This window comes from Lissotriton helveticus, chromosome 3_2, assembly GCF_964261635.1.
Source record: "Lissotriton helveticus chromosome 3_2, aLisHel1.1, whole genome shotgun sequence".
Lineage (NCBI taxonomy): Eukaryota > Metazoa > Chordata > Amphibia > Caudata > Salamandridae > Lissotriton > Lissotriton helveticus.
Genome location: NC_136062.1, coordinates 466,421,198 through 466,440,904, shown reverse-complemented (window position 1 = coordinate 466,440,904; position 19,707 = coordinate 466,421,198). Strand labels below are relative to the sequence as shown.

Here is a 19,707-nt window from a genome sequence, read left to right as displayed (position 1 = left end):
ACTCCTCTGTATCTGTGTGAGCACAAAGGCATAAGAGGCAACAGTGTGAACTCTTTGCATCGGTAATGTTTGAATAGAATATCAGGCACCAACCTGACTACTGGGTTTTTAGATTTACTGGCAGACAACAAGGCGATAGAAGGGGAAACATCCTTTACGATGCAGTAATGACACCGCAGTGCATTACAACGCGGGATTCACAATGCAAGTTGTTACCACGACTTGCGCTGGAGGGCGCTCTAGGACAAGGAATAGTGTAATTTACTAACCAACACCTTCCCTACTGTATGTAGACTGGACATCAATGAAAACAGTGACCTCATTGAGTGCAGACTCGCTCCTCCTCACGGATAGAGTGGTCGCTCCCTGTGCTCCTGGCTGCAACGTGGTATCGTAGCGCTGCTCTGCTGAAGAGATTATATTTGGCTGTTTATTTACATTGCTCTGCTGAACGTGGTATCATAGCGCTGCTCTGCTGAAGAGATTATATTTGGCTGTTTATTTACATTGCTCTGCTGAACGTGGTATCATAGCGCTGCTCTGCTGAAGAGATTATATTTGGCTGTTTATTTACATTGCTCTGCTGAACGTGGTATCGTAGCGCTGCTCTGCTGAAGAGATTATATTTGGCTGTTTATTTACATTGTCTGCGCGTTTGCCAATAGCGCTCCGCTCTGCTCCTCCCCCGCCTCCATTTTGTTTATTTGTTGTCCTCCTCGTGTGCCCGACCCGCCTCCCAGCTGAGACGCCCTCCCACTAAGTTTATACAGCGCTGCTCTGATGTACAAGCTGTGACTCGCTCCTCCTCACGGATAGAGTGGTCGCTCCCTGTGCTCCTGGCTGCAACGTGGTATCGTAGCGCTGCTCTGCTGAAGAGATTATATTTGGCTGTTTATTTACATTGTCTGCGCGTTTGCCAATAGCGCTCCGCTCTGCTCCTCCCCCCGCCTCTATTTTGTTTATTTGTTGTCCTCCTCGTGTGCCCGACCCGCCTCCCAGCTGAGACGCCCTCCCACTAAGTTTATACAGCGCTGCTCTGATGTACAAGCTGTGACTCGCTCCTCCTCACGGATAGAGTGGTCGCTCCCTGTGCTCCTGGCTGCAACGTGGTATTGTAGCGCTGCTCTGCTGAAGAGATTATATTTGGCTGTTTATTTACATTGCTCTGCTGAACGTGGTATCATAGCGCTGCTCTGCTGAAGAGATTATATTTGGCTGTTTATTTACATTGCTCTGCTGAACGTGGTATCGTAGCGCTGCTCTGCTGAAGAGATTATATTTGGCTGTTTATTTACATTGTCTGCGCGTTTGCCAATAGCGCTCCGCTCTGCTCCTCCCCCCGCCTCCATTTTGTTTATTTGTTGTCCTCCTCGTGTGCCCGACCCGCCTCCCAGCTGAGACGCCCTCGCCCCTCCCCCTCCACTATCCATATATGACAGTAGTGCCCGCGCGCAGCGTTTACGCGCAGCGACCGCGCCCAGTCCGCGCCGAAGGTGCGCCAAAGGTAAGCCCGTCTACGCCCGTCCGCGCCTGGACCGCGCCCAGCGCCAGACCCCCTGCACCTCGCACTGCTCAGCCCTCCCGCATTACCTACGATGCCGCCACCCTCCTAGCCCTTAACTCCGATCGCGCCCCAAACTGCGTCCAAGCCGCTCCCGGACACACCCATGGACCTTTCTCCTGCTACTCCTGCAAATTCATCGGCACCGACAACATCTCCGCTACGACCACAACACATACTCCTGACCCCAACCACCTACAGTGCATCCTTCTCAACACTCGATCGGTCCACAGACACGCCATTGACATATGGAACCTACTAGACACCATCTCTCCGGACGTCGCCTTCCTAACAGAAACATGGATGAACGCCTCCTCAGCCCCAGACATCACCATTGCCATCCCTGAAGATTATAAGATCATTCGTAAGGACCGCACCAACCACACAGGAGGAGGAATCGCTATCGTCCATAAGAAGTCAATCCGCATCTCAACCAGCTCTGACACCAATCTCACCAACTCCGAACACCTTCACTTCCAGATCCACATCGACCCCAAAACCACACTCAGAGGCACCCTCCTCTACAGACCACCAGGACCCCGCGCTAAATTCAGTGAAGACATCACGGACTTCATCACTCCTCACTCGCTCCCCTCCAAAGACTACATCCTACTGGGAGACCTCAACTTTCACCTTGAAAAGATCAACGACCGCAACACCACCACCCTCTTGGACAATCTCGCCAACCTCGAACTTAAACAACTGGTCACGTCCCCCACCCACATCGCAGGTCACACACTCGACCCCAACTTCACCTCCAGCAATCATGTCTCCTTCAGCCACACTACGGATCTCCTCTGGACTGACCACAGCTGCGTTCACTTCACCTACAACAAACCAAAACCCACCAACCACCTCCAACCAACTCTGCAAAGAAACTGGAACAAAATCACCACGGACCAGATCTCCGCATCGCTCCTTCTAAACACCCCAGCCCACTCTTCTAACGCAAACGAAGCCGCCGCCAACCTCACCCTATGGTTATCCAACACCGCCCACACCTTAGCACCACTGAAGAAACGTCAAAACAAACCTGCCAGCAAAAAGGCCTCATGGTTCAACGATGATCTTAAGAAGTCCAAGAAACTCTGCCGCTCCCTCGAAAAGGCCTGGAAAAAAGACCCAACCACTAGCACCAAGGACGCCTTCAAAAACGCCACCCGCACTCACCATCAACTAATCCGAAAGGCCAAGAAAACAGCATTCAAGGACCGACTTGACAACAACGCCCACAACAGCAAGGAACTCTTCAACATCGTCAAGGAATTTTCCAATCCCTCGGCCAACTCCAACGACATCACCCCTTCTCAAGCCCTCTGCGACTCCCTGGCTTTATTCTTCCACAACAAAATTGCAGACATCCACAACAGCTTCGACAACCAACCCGGAAACCAACCCACCCTACCATTTGCTCAACACCCTCCCCCCGTGAACACCCTTAACGACTGGAACCCAATCTCCACTGAGGACACAATCCGCCTGATGAATTCCATCCACTCAGGATCCCCCACAGACCCATGTCCCCACCACATCTTCAACAAAGCAGACTCCGTCATAGCACCGCACCTCCGAGACGTCATTAACAGCTCCCTCAACTCCGCCACCTTCCCGGAAGACTGGAAACACGCTGAACTCACCGCCCTACTGAAGAAACCCACAGCGGACCCCACCGAACTCAGAAATTACCGCCCCATCTCGCTCCTTCCATTCCCGGCCAAAGTCATCGAGAAAGCTGTCAACAACCAGCTCGCCGCCTTCCTCGAAGCCAACAAATCCCTCGACTCCTCACAATCTGGCTTCCGAGCCAAACACAGCACTGAGACCGCCCTCATCGCAGCAACAGACGACATTCGAACTCTACTGGACAATGGAGACACAGTCGCCCTCATCCTCCTCGACCTCTCTGCAGCATTTGACACAGTCTGCCACAGCACCCTTCTACAACGCCTCAATAACATCGGAATCCAAGGAAAGGCACTTGAATGGATCACCTCGTTCCTCACCGGAAGAACTCAGAAAGTCCGCCTCCCACCATTCAAGTCCGAGGCCACTGAAGTCATCTGTGGCGTACCACAAGGATCCTCACTCAGCCCCACCCTCTTCAACGTTTACATGAGCCCCCTCGCGGCCATCGCCCGCCAACACAACCTCAACATCATCTCCTACGCGGATGACACTCAACTAATCCTTTCTCTCACCAATGACCCCAGCACCGCCAAAACTAACCTACACGAAGGAATGAAAGAAGTTGCCGAATGGATGAAACAAAGCCGTCTGAAACTAAACTCAGACAAAACAGAAGTCCTCATCTTAGGTACATCCCCCTCTGCATGGGACGACTCCTGGTGGCCGGAAGCCCTCGGAAAAGCACCCATCCCGACAGACCACGCACGGAACTTAGGCGTCATCCTGGATTCTTCACTTTCAATGAATAGACAAGTCAGCGCCGTATCCTCTTCATGCTTCAACATTCTTCGCATGCTTAGAAAAACATTTCGCTGGATCCCCACCGAAACAAGGAAAACAGTCACCCATGCTCTGGTCACGAGCCGACTGGACTACGGAAACAACCTCTACGCAGGCACTACCGCTAAACTCCAGAAGAAACTACAACGAATCCAAAACGCCTCAGCCAGGATCATATTAGACATCCCACGCAACGAACACATCTCTGGTCACCTTAAAGACCTCCACTGGCTACCCGTCAATAAGAGGATCACTTTCCGACTGCTAACCCACGCACACAAATCACTCTACGACATCGGACCAGAATGCCTCAACTCACGACTGTCCTTCTACACCCCCTCCCGCCAACTACGTTCTTCCAGCCAAGCCCTCGCCACCGTACCTCGCATCAACAAGACCACCATGGGAGGCAGATCCTTCTCATACCTAGCTGCTAAAACATGGAACTCACTCCCCGCCTACCTTCGCCTTACCCAGAACCACCTAGCATTCAGAAAGCAACTTAAAACGTGGATATTTGACAAGTAACCCTCCTCCCCTTTCTAAGCGCCTTGGGACCCTCTGGGTATGTAGTGCGCTATATAAATTCTCTGACTTGACTTGACTTGACATGGAATAGTAAATTACACTACTCCTAAGTCCAGCGCCCCCCAGCGCAAGTCGTTGTAACGACTTGCGTTGTAAAACCTGCGTTGTGATGGTCTGCGGTGTTTTATACCACGTTGTACCATCATACATCCGATAGAAGTACATCTATGTATGCTAATCAGCAGTATTTGACTCCTATGTGAGTGTCTTCCAAAGCTATGAATGAGTCTCCCACAAACCAGAGTGATCTCTGAGCATTTCTGTTTGCTGCATGGTGTGTCAGATGCTAGTGTGACTTCTGTCCATGTTTGCTGAATGACATGTTGGACACCAGTGTGACAAATGCAGCAGCAAAGACCACTTTTTCAGTGAAAAAATAAGAAAAGCCAGATCAATAACACAAAAAAGACATGAATGACTCCCGCTATCCCATAATGCTCTGTTCCCAAGGGCAAAGCTTTCAATATCTTCTTGATCGCCAGTCTAACTGACAACCTCAGCGCACTCAAGACTACTTCTATGAAGACAACATCCCTTCCGGGAGATGTCCTCATACTTCATCAACACAGTTAATGCCTCCCTCAGCTAATAAACTTTCACGGACAATTTCATACTAGGAAGCATCCTCGCACTGCTAAACAAGCCCACCCCAGACCCTCATAACCGTAACATATACTTGCTATGGCTCACTTCCGTTTTATTGGAAAGACCATCCAGAAAGGCGTCACCCTACAACTTCAAGAGCATACCACCAATAACACTCTTACAATGTTTCTATTCCAGATTCAGATCTTGTTTCAGCACAGAAACAACTGCTACAATGCAAAGTTAATACCAATATTCACACCTCTCAAGACACACATGGTTTTTACTAATACAATCTTGCAATGGTTCATCCCCTACCTCACAAAACCTCAATGAACCATCTGAATGACACAATCTCTCCTTTATATTCTCATCACAGGCTAACATTCAAAGACTCAGATCTTAATTCAAGCTCATTGAGAAAATAGGATGTTCATCATCTACCCAGAAGTCACCCCAACTACGACAACAACCAAAGGCTGAAGTCTCGTTCAATCCTTGCTAACAGAGATGAAAGTTGACAGCTCCTCCCCAGCTGACAGCTGATGTGAAAACTCTAGAACTCATCCTTGACAGCGACCTCTCTTTTAATGAGTGCTTTACCAAGAAAACCAGGATAGTGTGGAATTAGCATTCACTCCTGATAAAAGGGAACTCTACTTACCTTTAATGAAAATCGAGTCAACACTATAAATACTACTTGTATGTTGTATCCCACTTTGATAGAGGCAAAGACCTACTCAGAGGTTACTCCAACTCCACACTGGCTCACCTGAAAGGTATCCCACATGCTGCAGCTCACCTAATGAAAGTCCTGTGGAAGTTTGATCAAATCACCCATAAATAAGGAACTGTGTTCACTCTTCCTGCAGGCTGACATTATGTTTATAACCAATGAAGGCCAACACGTTTCACGGCTAACATGGATTGCATCATGACCCATCTGCAGGGCTTCAAATTCCGACCATATTCATTAGTGATTTATAGTTCCCTGGATTAATCTTGATAAGAAATTTAAATAGAAAACGAAAAAGGCATTTGTATAGCGTGTCTCTGCACGGGTCATGTAAAGGAAACATGCCATCTGCTTAAAAAGTAATTGTGTTACTCATTTTGAAGAAACAGCCACATTTCTTCTGGGAGTTTATTCTAGGTCTTTGGGCCAATGAAGGAGAATGATCTTGCATCTGTTCTGCCCGCCAAATATTAAGAATCCTGGCTAAAAAGCTGTGTGAGGAATGCTGTTCTCTAAGGGCGGCATATGCACGTATCCTCCTCCTCAGATAAACCGCCCCTTTCCCATGAAGAGCTTTCTGTGCCAGGACCAGAGTCATGAAAAGAATCCTCTTCTTGACCGGCAACCAGTGTAGTGCCTTCAACTGAGGAGTCATGCACGTTCTTGGAGCCAAATTAGGAATCAATCTAGCTGCTATATCTTGTACCATTTGAAAACGACTGAGCAAACAATCTGGAAGGTCTAAGTAGAGAGTTTTTCCATAATCAAGCCTCAAGGTTATCAGAGCTTCATTCACTGTTTCCTAGTATCAAATGACAGAAAAGGGAAACATTTCTTTAGAGAGCGTAGGATCCCGAAACAGGAGCCCACCAATGCCTAGATGTATGGTTGGAAAGAAAGCGCACTATCTATTTGATTTCCACATTATTTACTTACTTTTGTTGTGTACCGGGGGGAGGAGTATCATGTGGCCAGCATGTTCTCCATATTTTGGGGGAGAAGTCCCAGAAGAACAGGATCTCAGTTTTATTGTGATTACATTTAAGTTGCTGAACTGATAACCAGTTGAACACATTGGAAAGACAGTATTTATTGGCCTTTCCATCAAATTCCTTCCACTATCCACAGGTAAAAAGTAGCTGAGGTTCGTCTTCATATGATATTACTTTCACCCCTAGAGCTTCTGCCAGAACAGCTCGGCGAGTTAGATATGCGTAAAATATTGTGGGATTCAGTGTCGATCTCTGAGGCACTCCTACAGATAGTTCTCTGATAGGGGCAGCAGAGGGATCCATACTTCTTCATACCTGTTGTTTAGGAATTAGGTAAGCCACGTCAATACTAGACTTTGCATCAGGTCAGAGCAGGTGTTACTTTCCTGCTGCTAACCCACCTTTTCGCATGTTTTGTGCTCATATCGCTAATCTGGCTGGTCGTTGAGAATGTTGCAGAGTGGTGTTGTCGCAGTTTTTGGCACAGGAACACCTACTCTGCATCTCATTAGCAATAGTGGCCGGGGTCATCTGTTGCAATGTTTTTTGCAGCTGCTATAGCGGGTAAACTGGTGATAAGGGCTGTTAGCACCAGTTTGTGAATGAGGAGATACATTTATCGTGACTTTGGCTGCAATAAAGTGCCGTTAACTCGGCGATGGTCCCATGAGCATATGCCCCATAGCCTTTTAAATAGTTTAAAGGTTTTGCTGCTGGAAGGCAATTAAGAACTGAATTTACTGATTTTGCACAGCATACACATTGCACAAACAGGAGCCACAATCCTAGTCAGGGTAAGTCATATACGCAACCTTAATTAACCTGTACTCACCCTCTAGTAGCTTGGCACAGAGCAGTCAGGCTTAAGTTAAGAAGCAATGTATAAAGCATTTGTGTCCACTTTAATTACAGTAAGACAGGGAAAACACCAGAGAAGAATCCACATCAGTTTAGAAAAAATAGAGAATATTTATTTGAGTAAAACAAGACCAAACCATCGATTCATATATCTTGAAGGCGGGCCAGTAGTCTTCCATGTGGCACGGTATCGAAAGGTGCGCATAAATCCAGCTGTATCAGGGCAGCCTTGCCCTTCTTGTCTAGCGGTCATTAATGTGTTCAGTTATTTCTAGTAAGGCTGTTTCTGTGCTACAGTTAGCTCTAAAAAACTACTGACTTGGGTGGAGGAGATTATAATTCTCTAGGTAACTCGAAATGTGTGAGTTAACGAGCTTCTCTAAGATTTTAGAGAATACTGGAAGAAGTGAGATCGGCCTATAGTTGGTATGACGTTTAGGGCCAGCCTTGGGCTTTTCTCAGTAGGGGAATAATTTTTGCATGTTTCCATCTTTCAGGCATTGTGCCGATCTCTAATGCCTCATTTAAAACTTTGTTAATTACTGGGTTAATGGTCAGAGCTACTTCAGGCAGAAGGGTGGGATGGCACGGATCCACAGGAGACCCAGACTTGAGTTTCTTAATGGTTCTCAAAGATTCCTCTATCGAAATGGGAGGGTGAGTGGCTAACGTGGGCGTCATTTAAGTTTTCCTGATTTTTGTGAATCTGCCACTATGATGCTGCTATCTGCTAGCTGATTGGAGTTTAGCCAATCAGCTTGTATTGCACTTATTTTCTCATGGAAATACACTGCCAGCTGGTTACACCATTCGCCGGAAGCGTGTAGATGATTGGTTATTGTTTATCGCCTCTAGATTTAGAAATGATTTCTCTGGATTTATTTCCTGACTGTAAAGTTTTCCTTCCAAAGAATGTATTTTTCTCTATTTGTACCTGGAGATAGTATTCCTTTAATGCTTGTCTATAGGTGTCCTTATCCGACACTTTATAATTTTTTCACCTCGTCCGTTCGAGGCATTTACAGTGTTTTTCGCAAGTCTTCAGGCTCTCACTGAAATAGGGGACCGACTGTTTGGCTCGAGAGGATGATGTGGTGGTGTTGGGTACTAAGTCATTAATATGGTTGCAAATCCGGTCCTTGGTGCCCTGTTTATCTGATTCAGGATGTCCAGACAAAGCAGGGGGGTGGGGGGGCATTGTGTAAATCTCCCGGTGAAATTTTGTGAAAGGTTCTATTCATAGTTTTTGTTGCTTATGAGCAAGGCTGGTTATACTTGAGTTTCTGCCAACCGAACTTGATGAAGTAGCGATTTGTCCAGCCCATTGGAAGTGAGTCAGTTGTTACAGTTATCATATTAGAAAAAAAAGGATCTAGCGTATGGCCAGCCAGATGTATGGGTTTAAAAACTTGTTGCATACATCCAAGCGAGGAAATCGTATCTGTAATGAAAGATGCCTCAGGTTCTGCCAGTTTATCCATGTGAATATCAAAGTCTCCCAATACCATGAAATTCATTTCAATACCGCTCTTTGTGCAAATGATCAGCATTCTATTTCTTCACAGTTTTGAAAAACAAGTTAAACAAGCATGAAACGAACAAAGATTTTAGCAGAGAAAAGGCAGGGCGACTTTTCTGAGTCCGCACAGCACCTCTCCTTAAGTACCAGAGTTGAGCGACTAGAGAGAGCACTGCCCAAAATGGCGCCTCTTGGTATTCTGAAAAAGAAAAAATGGCTGCTACCAAACAAAAGATTCCCCCATTCTATATGTAAATGGTTAGCAGAATTGCCCAGCATTCTGGTTTTTCACAATTTTAAAACAAGTTAAAACACGATGTGCATATCCATAATGGAAGAGCCATGATACAGGTGCAATGGCTATGATAATTGTAAGATAGTTTCTCCATCAAGAGTTTTCTGAAATGTATATATACACAGTGACAAATCAATTAGAATATGCCGCAGCTCCTAACAGCATCTTTCTGTATTCAAGCCTTTAAAGGAGTCTTCGCAATAAACTCCCACGATACTCCAGCCTACTTGTAACCAGCACAATGACTTGTGCGTAAGCGGCTGGAAAGGAAGTTGGTGGTGGATATTTATGATATGGAAGGGCTGAACCCAAGCCACTGTGGTTTTGGAAGTAGTAAAATGCTCCAGTGACACAGTTGTGAAGTGGGAAGGTGCAAAGGTGTCTAGAAGCCTGGAAGTAAAGGAGAGGAGCCAGGAATTGAAATGTAATAATAATAATAATAATAATAAGGAATTTATTAGGCGCACATCTACTCCAACGGGGTGTCCCGGCACTATAGCAGACAGAGAGAGAGGCATATGAAAGTGCAGCGACTAATCATGTCGGCTAAATAGCCAGGTTTTGAGAGTCTTGCGGAACTCAAGTTCTGACTGAATCAAGCGTAAATGAAGGGGTAGTTTGTAGAGACCATCCATGGTCTGTTAGTTGTGCTACAGTTTGTGGAGACACTCTGTGACATTAACAACAGGTCATAAAGATGTGTACATCACCAGCATATCAGTGGTATGTGAAAATTATTTCAAATGGAGGGAATAAAGATGTCCAGAGACTGAACCTTGGGGTATGCAGATAGACTGACTGATCAGAGCGGCCATGCTAACATCACCAGGAGACTGAGAACAACCATAGATAGAAAGATCACATTTCAGTGTAATTACCCATGGAGCCTAGGTGGGATAGGTACACAAGCAAGATTGCTGGCTGATCATGTAAAACACTGCAGACAGAACACTGCAGAGAAGACTAAGAGAATGAGGGTGGAGGAAAAGTGTTTGTGATGGTGAGAAGTAAGGAAGTTAGAAACATGTGTAAGGGCTTTTTCAATGGAGCAAATTTGAGGAAAGCAGGGGACAATGTATTATGCAGTGTTAAAAATAAGAGTTAAGGGCTGAGATAAGGCAGTCACTCAGTTTTTTATAGAATAAAAGGGGATGCTGTTGGCATCAAGTGCTGGCGATTTTCGCAGAGATAGAATAACCAAATATTTAAATTATTCTGCATAGGGCACATAGAGGAGGGGATGGTTACAGAGTATGGAAAGACTGATAAAAACCCTAAACGCCTTGGAGCTGGAGTTTGCAGATGTTGGGGTAAAAGAGTCAAGTTAGATCACATGAGCGGGGAGGAGGGGTGCATAAGCAGAGTGCTGAAGTGATAAGGAAACCGTCTGGTTCTCATAGTCGAAATTTTGCAAGAAAGTTAGGGTTCTGTTTCCCTAGCAGTGAGACAGAACTGATGTGTATTACACACTAAGGATAGATAGTTGGCCCTCTTTAAATGTGATGCAGTGGTTTTGCATTCAGGAGTACTGTGTTTGTCATCCCTGTTTCTTTTGATCTCTTCCTCACTGCAGGAAATCTGGCCAACTTTAACAAAGAGAACACCAATAACCTGGGCCTGGAATATGACTACTCCTCTATCATGCACTATGGAAGGTGAGTCTGAGATATCACTACTGACAGCTGTATGGGAGCCTGAGATGTTGTTGCTAGCAGTTGAAGGAAGGGTCAGCTGGCTGTTTCCTTCTGCTTTTAAACCTTACAAATGTAGTGTATGTCCTACTGTCTCACAATTTGGACTGCCAGATAGTGGTTCAAGACACCGTGTGAGCTTTACCAAGGGGTCCTACATGCTCACTCACAAAATACAATCACACATTGAAAAACAGAGTGATCTGATTGGTTAAGAATTTCTTTCTCCTGGTGGTCTTTTCGGTCTCTCAGGACCGGTACAAGTGCCACAGAACAGAGCAATGTGGCAGAAAGGGAAGATGAAGAATAACATTGCAGCCACCTTTATGGAACACAGGGATTCAGTGATGTTGTCCTGAACTGCTTAAAAAAAGAAGGTAGGGCATGGAAGAGGTGGGGCAGGGTAGAGACACCCTCACCTCCTGAAACTTCTAAGGGGACTCAGAGGAAACTCCTCACACCCACCCCCAGGTGCCATTTTGTGTTTGTGCCTTGTGTCCCCTGCTACTTTTGATGTAATTTGAGAAGTCATTAGTGATTTTATCACTTATTTCATTTAACATGTCATGATTGATGTAATATTTGAAGTCATAAGCAGTGTATGGTGAGTGCAAGTTATAGTTGGCTCAGTAAACTATGAGTGATGAACTTCAGTGATTTTTTTCTAATTAAACGTTAGCGTTTTTTTTGTATTGTTTTTATTAGCATTTTGTACAAAAGACATTAAACAATAACACAATATTGCAGTACATTACTTAGCTATCAGGACAACCATCCAGCCAGGGAGACAGAACATATTCCATATAACATTGGAACGCAACCACAGTTCAAGGGGTAAAATACAGTCTAGTTGTGCGCTCTCTTACACCTTGACATGAAGGTCATATCATTATCGCATTGCAGCACCAGCAGTCTTAACAACACACTTCTACCCAGTGCGGACCAAGGCCCATTCTCCAGTACCTATTGTGTCAGCGGTCATCCACAGCGGCAACTTGTAAATGGGCCCCAGATGTCCCTGGGGCGGTATGGTGTTGGTAATAATTCCCAATAGCAAGACAATTGGTCTCTACAGACGTCTTTGACCCATTCTCTCTTGGTCGGTGGGTAGTGGCAACCCAGTGCAAGGTCACTTGTCTCTTTGCCAGTAGCAATAGCATTACTATGAGCTGTCTCGACTGTGGTAGAACCTCTTGACAACCCCCAGCAGCGCCACCAGTGGTGTGTTAGGCAGCTCCTGCCCAGTTATGTTCTTGATATTATTCAATATTGTCAGCCAAACATTAACGTTAGGGTCTATAACATAAAAAAACCTAGTTATAATGCCACTTTAACTGGTTGTTTTTTTTTTCAGTGAATTTCTAGTTTTTTTTTTTAAATGTCAGGTAAAATCTTATTATTTTCCCAAACTATAACCTTTGTTATAAGTGACAAACATACATATATATGTATGGAAAATGTATGTATGGGATATGGAGCTATACACAAAACTGTAGGACGGAGTGGTAATGTCAAATGAACCTTGAATTTGAGTATTCCACTGCCGGAGTAAATGCAAAAAATTGAAGTTTATTTGCACACTAGTCTTAAATAACTCGTGTTAGCGTGCAGATTTATTTTCACTGACAATATATATATACCTTGCATAAACAGCATTATTAAACACCATATGACATATGGTGACGGTGTAATTTTCTGCTTTTTGCATATTGCATTGCTGCTTTTCAGTAGCAAATCAATCTCTGCTCTCTTTATCTTTCTACATATATATCTATTGATCTGTCTATCTATCTATCTATCTAGCTATCTACTTATCTATAATGATGATAATTTGACTCCAAAAAGATCTACACAACAAAATCTAGAAAGAACAAGAGATTGTTACCACCAAATCTATTAGTAGTTCATTCAAACCGTCTTCCACCTGTATGCCAGTTATGCCACGAGATGCAATTGATACATTTAATGATGTGGTTGTTAAACAAATAAAATCATTGAAACATAAGACCGAACAAAAAACGCGAAAATACAAATACCAAGAGAAACAATATCATGATCTGATATGCAAACTACAAAAAAACAACCAAATGGTCATCAATAAATTGGATAAAGGTGGAAATATTGTTTTATGGCCTAGATCTGAATACCTCAAAGAAGTGTACAGACATCTGGATGAAGCCACATGTTATAAAAGATCCAATATGCTAGAAGTGAGGAAAGCACAGAGTAACTTGAAACTTGATGTGAATGACTGGAGACGTGAAAGTTTATTTCTAAGGGAAAATTTCAGTTTCCTTGTGATGCCTGTAATGTATTTTAGTTCTGAAATACACAAGGGGACAGCTCCAGTACCTGGCCATCTGATTATTTCAGCTAGGAATGGGCTATTTGAAAAGATCTCACAATATGTACATTACTTCCTTCAAGAATTTGTAATCAAATTGCACTCACTATTAAAGATACTGGCGATTTTCTGAAGAAAATGTATGAACTACCCTGGGTAGAAGATTACAAGCTAATGACATTGGACATCACATTTCTTTATACCAGTGTCTGCTTCTCCCCCAGTTATGCGTGTCTGCACGTGGGCTGGTAGGAGGAGCAGGTACTCAAGGTGGAGTACAATGCGTAGTGGAAAGAACAAATAACATGCTGGTTTCGACGTATAGACAATGTCTTTGTTGTTTGGGGACAGAAAGAAGTGCAGAAAACTTTGTTATTCAAATGTATTTATTTATTTTATTTTGGTGTTTCATATAGTGCTGGCCAGACCAGAGGGTATTGGAGCGCTTTACAACATTTGTAAAGTTGCAATTGAGTACAAAGAGTAGTAATAATAAATACAGTGATTCTTGAGGGGTCAATGTTCAGGATTTGTCAGGTAGCAGTTGAGTACAGGGAGTAGTGTTGGTAAGCACAATGAATTGTGGCGGATCTTGTTGAGTGGGTGGACATAGATGCTGTAAGAAGTTATTCTTGTCACAGTGATTGGATGCTCAGGTGGGCGCAATTCCATCTTGTGTGACCGCTTTCACTTCATAAGGGTTCGATTGAGGAAGAGGGTTTTGATCTGGCTTTAGAATTTTTTGAAGGAGGGGTTAGTCCTGTTATGGACAGGGATGTTGTTCCAAATTTTGGGTGCGTTTCCAAAGAAGAAGGGTGATAAGGTTCTTTGTTTGCGGGTTTTTGGAGGGATGAGCAGTAGAGTGATAGGTGGGTTTGCCAGTGTGCAGAGCTTTGTGGGTGAGGCAGGCAGTTCTGAAGTTGGTGTGCATTTCTATTGGGAGCCAGTTTAGCTCTCTGAGAGTGGGGAGATGTGTTCGAATTTCTTTACTCCGTTCACTATGCTAGCTGTCGCATTTAGGGTCACTCTGAGAGGAGCAAGGTGTGATAGTGCTGTGCATGTGAGGGTCGGGTTCCCGTAATCTAATCTGGATAGCACAAGAGATAGCGTGGCTTACCTAAGGTCTTTTGGGGGGATGAAGGGTTTGATTTTGCTGAATAGTTTTAAGTTAAAGAAAGCACTCCTTGATGTGTTCTTGATGTGTTTGACCATGTCTAGGTTAGGATCCAGAGTGATTTCCATTGATTTCACAGAGTCGGCCTGTATGAGAGTGCAGTTGATAGCGTCAATAGATTTTAGCCATTCTGTGATTCGGGGGGTCTGCTCTTTGTTGGCTATGAGGAGGATTTCAGTTTTATCCTGGTTGAGTTTCAGATGGTTTTGGGAGAGCCATTGTTGGACTTCTATTAGGGTGTCATTAAGTCTTTGCATGTCAGCCCTGGTGGAGGTTTCCATGTAGATCTGGGTGTCGTCAGCATAGAGGTGGAAGGGTATGTTGACTTTTTTGAGTATGGTGGCGAGGGGCTCCATGTAGATGTTGAACAGTGCGAGAGTGAGAACTGATCCTTGGGGAACGCCCCTGCTTATGGGGCGTAGGTCCAACGTGCAGCTTCTAATTTGTATTCTTTGTGAGTGGTTTTGCAGGAAGGAGGTGAACCACTGTAGGACCACGTCTTCTGCTCCTATTCTTTCACGAAGTACATTGATGAGTAGCTTGTGGTCAACCATGTCGAGGGCTGCCGATAGGTCCAGGAGTATAAGTAGACAGCAGCGGTCCTTGTCGAGTGAATTATGGACGTCATCAATGACATTCAGGATAGCTGTTTCTGTGCTGCAGCCTTTTCTAAAGCATGATTAGTGAGGGTCTGGAAAATCATTGTTGTCCATGTGTTGGGTAAGTTGACGGAGAACACATTTTGCCAGCAGCTTGGCTAAGAATGGGAGATTGGAGTCAGGCCTGATGTTATTGAGATAATTTGGGTCAGCGCCCGCTTTTTTCAGTAGTGGTGTTATCTGGCCGATTTTGAGGCTATCAGGCATGATTCCAGTTTTCAGTGAGCTATTAAAAATCTTCGTCGAGAGTGGGTCCAGGGATAGTTTGAGTTTTTTAGCCAGTTAGGCAGGGAGGGGGTCTTCGATTTGTGACGAGGGCTTAGTTCCGGTAGTCAAAACCATAATTTCTGTTTCAGAGATGGGTTTGAATGATTTCCAGTTATTTGAGGGTTGCCTGGGTGGGTTATTGGTTTCTTTGTAGGGGGGCGTGCTTTCGTCGGGTGGGCGGAGGTTGTCCACCAGTGAGAGCTCGATGTTTGAGATTTTCTCATTGAAGAATTTGGAAAAGTTGTCACATAAGTCTTTGGAAGCCGGAATTGCAGAGGGGGGGGGAGGGGGCGGAGGGGGGGAGGGTTCGGAAGTTTGTTATCTGATGAAATTGAAGAGTTCTTTGGGGCGATTTTTAGCATTGTTTAGTACACCCAAAAATGACCCTGAGATCAAGTTAGAACTGTCTTCGCTTTCTAAATTTGAAGATTATAACTAACGTCAGTTTAGGAACTCTGTACAGTAAGTAAGGGTACATTGAATTCATGCAACAATTAAGAACAATATACTATGTAAAACAGTTAAAACCATCAATTTATTTCTTAAAAATATGTAACAAATCACAGTTTAAAAAACAATACATAATACAGACATTTCATCAAAAAATATTCACAAATGCATAAACAAAACAAGAGTCTTGGGGACTCCTTTTCTTTTGAACTTGTTTACCCTGTCCCTTATTGGTTCTGAGGGTACCTCCCTTTTTTATTGGTTTTTGCAGTAGATGGCTAAAACAGCTAAACGACCCTTTAAAAGCTGCAGGGGAACAAGCTTTCTTACAGGAACCAGCTCGCTTGAAGATTATAAGGGCTGGCCAAACGTTTACTTTTTTTTCTGAATTAGAGGCAAATGGCAGAAAGACGGGGCTGTTTAAGGCAGAGAACAAATTAGGAGTTTCTGAGTCAGGACTTTAAATGAGCTAGAGAGAACGGGATGTCCTTTTACAGTCACGACTTTCTATCTAACTCATTCTTTCTGTGCTAAATATGTTATTTTTGATTGAGAAATATAGCTGTTTAACAGGGCATTTTTTCTCCCCTATTTGCAAACTAGTCTCTCTGGTAATTAATATGGGGGTTGGGATAACTCGGTGGCCACTGTGGTTGCAGGCTTCCAGATAGCTGCCATTCCATCAGCAGCAGTAAGAAGGGGATGATTCCTCCTTTAGATTTAGATGGTGGGTGGGTTGGGGGTTTAGGGGCGTAGGCGGTGGCGGGAGTCAGAGGGGGCGGGTAAAAGGGGAAAAAAGTCAACACAACTGTAGGGATAAAGGCAACCGGTACAATCAGGGAAGTAATCAAAAGATCAATGAGTCAATTTCTAGGAAAGGTAGTGGAAAAACATCATCTAGATGGGGAGATTAAATGTTTAGCTTGGAACGTGGCTGATCTGAACAGCAGTATCAATAGACGGTTGGTAGCTGAAGAATTAAAAATGTACAATCCTCAGATAGCTATGCTATCTGAAACACACATCTCATATAAAGACAGAGGTTTCTTAAGACAACTAGGATTTGAAGTGGTAGTATGTTCAGCGCAAACTGTGTCTATTTGAGGAGTAGCTATCTTAAAAAAAAGAGGTTTAGAGCAGAAACATGTAGGACGTTGTCTGATAATGGAGGTAGATGGGCTATTGCTCAGATGAAGATAGAGGATAAAAAATACGTCTTTTGTTCACTGTATGACCCTAACACAGATGATCCCACCACAATAGAGGCAGTGACGTTGGAACTACTAAATTGGGAGGGGGAACGGCTGGTGATGGGAGATTTTAATTGTATAATGGACTATAGGATAGACACTACAAGGAGAGGGACTTTTCAGAGAATGCGGAGGACATGGGCAGCAATAGGGGAGATGGGACGGCTACACATAATGAAGGATGTCTGGAGGACCCTTCACTCTAATGTAGAAGGCTATACGTACTATTCTGCTCTTCATAAACTTCACTCAAGAATTGACATGGCCTGGGCTTAAGATAATATTCTATGGTCTAGCACTATATAAATTTGCCCAATGGTTACCTTAGACCATAATCCCATTCTTTTTCTTTCCCTAGATATTTATTGACAGAAGAAGGCTTTCTGACTCAAACTAGGGTATTTTTGTAAGGAGTTTTTTAAAACGAACATAGGGACAGCCTTCACATTAGTAGTACAGGATAAATTCAAGGCAGCAACTAGTGGCTTTACCCAGCAATATATCTGGGGCAAAATAAAGAGCGGAAAAAGGTAATGGGAGCAACTATAGCAGCCATACGTACAACAACAACCCAGCATATTGAGGCAGTTACCAGAGATCTCCCAAATATCGAAGACCTAAGTTATACTCTGGTGAATTTAAGGTCAGAGCTGAAGAGGACATTTAGGGAGAGAAGCATAACAAAACTTAACAAGTATCGACTCTTACAATATTAGAATGGTGAGAAAATAGGTAAAATCCTAGCTTTTAAAGTAGCAGACGATAGGGCTAAGACCACTATAAAGAGGATTAGAGGGGCCGATAATAAATTATATGAACGTCCAAATCAGATACTCGAACAGTTTGTGGCTTACTATCAAGAACTGTACAGCCCAGAAAATTAACGTCAACAGGAGGAAATATCTAATTATATACAAGGAAATCCTCTGATAAGGGTGGAGAATGAGATATCTAACTTTCTAGCAAGAAATATCACAGCTGAAGAGATAAAATTGGCAATTAGCTCTTTACCAGCAAGCAAAGCAGCAGGAGATGATACAGTCCCTTTAGAATTTTATAAGATCTTCCTTGAGGAATTACTGACACAATTTAATCAGGTATAAGACTCATTGGTGAAGAAGGCAGGGCTCCTGATTCATAGAAGGTAACGCAAATAATTTTTTTGCTTAAAAAAGGCAAACTGTTGTGTTGAGTGCGGGTCGTATCGACCAATATCACTCATCAATACCCACGCAAAAATCTTTGCGAAAATTCTAGCGAATCGTTTATCGCCTGTGCTACCCAGTTTTGTGTCACCTTAACAACATGGCTTTATACAAGAGAGAGACACAACTGCACACTTAAATATGGCTGTTACTACTTTTGATGTGGCGAAGGTGTGTTCGACCCCACTCGGTATGATTCTATTAGATGCTGAGAAAGCATTCGACTGAGAGAGGTGGGACTTTTTGGGGCCATATTAGAAGCTTTTGGCATTAAAGGGCAATATGTAACTTTGATAAAAGCCTTGTACGATGAACTTAGTGCTAGAATTATGTATGAGGGGTTACAGTCTGCCATCTTTCCGATTCTACGGGGCAAGGGTGCGACCTATCACCACTTTTATTTGCTCTTAATATAGAGCCTTTTGTCTCAACTCTCCAGAATCAACAGCTAATTCACCCCCTTCTGTTAGGGGATAATTCTCTTAAAGTCATCACATATGCCAATGAAATAGCAGTGTTCTCAACGGATCCTTGAGGTGCGCTGCAAACTATAACAAAGGAAGCACTAGAGTTCGGGTTGATTTCCGGATATAAACTAAATATAAAATCAAACCCAGGTTCTTCTGCATTTTAAATCAACTCTACCAATACAAGGGGTTTCCTCGACTGCTACATACCTCGGAGATAAGATGGCGGCACAAATTGAAAGAATAATCTCTAAACTATGAAACGTTGCTGAAAGATGCAGCTAAACTGCTTAAGAGCTGGCACAAGTTACCTATAGGCATAATTGGGCGGATAAATATTATAAGAATGAAGATCCTACCAAAATGTCTATTTGTTCAGGTCTATCCCGCTACGAGTGACCTTTTCTTTTTTTAGATGCTTAGACAGGATCTTTAGTAGCTTCATCAGGGGCTACAAGTACGCGAGAGAAGCATTGGAACTACTGAAACTTCCCTTTATTCAAGGCGGTCTTGATTTTCCGGATATTAAAATTTATTTTTGGTCTGCATTTTTAAGTAGTTTACACTCTTTTAATAACCCTGGAAGAAGTACCTATTTTC

The 19,707-nt window shown here is 43.8% G+C and overlaps 1 protein-coding gene across 1 annotated transcript in view; it reads left to right on the top strand.

Moving 5' to 3' along the window:
* LOC144826406 (embryonic protein UVS.2-like) overlaps nucleotides 1-19,707 on the top strand; it is a 146,805-nt gene that overhangs the window by 73,602 nt on the left and 53,496 nt on the right. The window contains exon 7 of the mRNA XM_078684718.1: nucleotides 11,174-11,255. Within this exon, the coding sequence (XP_078540844.1) occupies nucleotides 11,174-11,255 (82 nt within the window). The remainder of the gene's footprint in view (nucleotides 1-11,173; nucleotides 11,256-19,707) is intronic.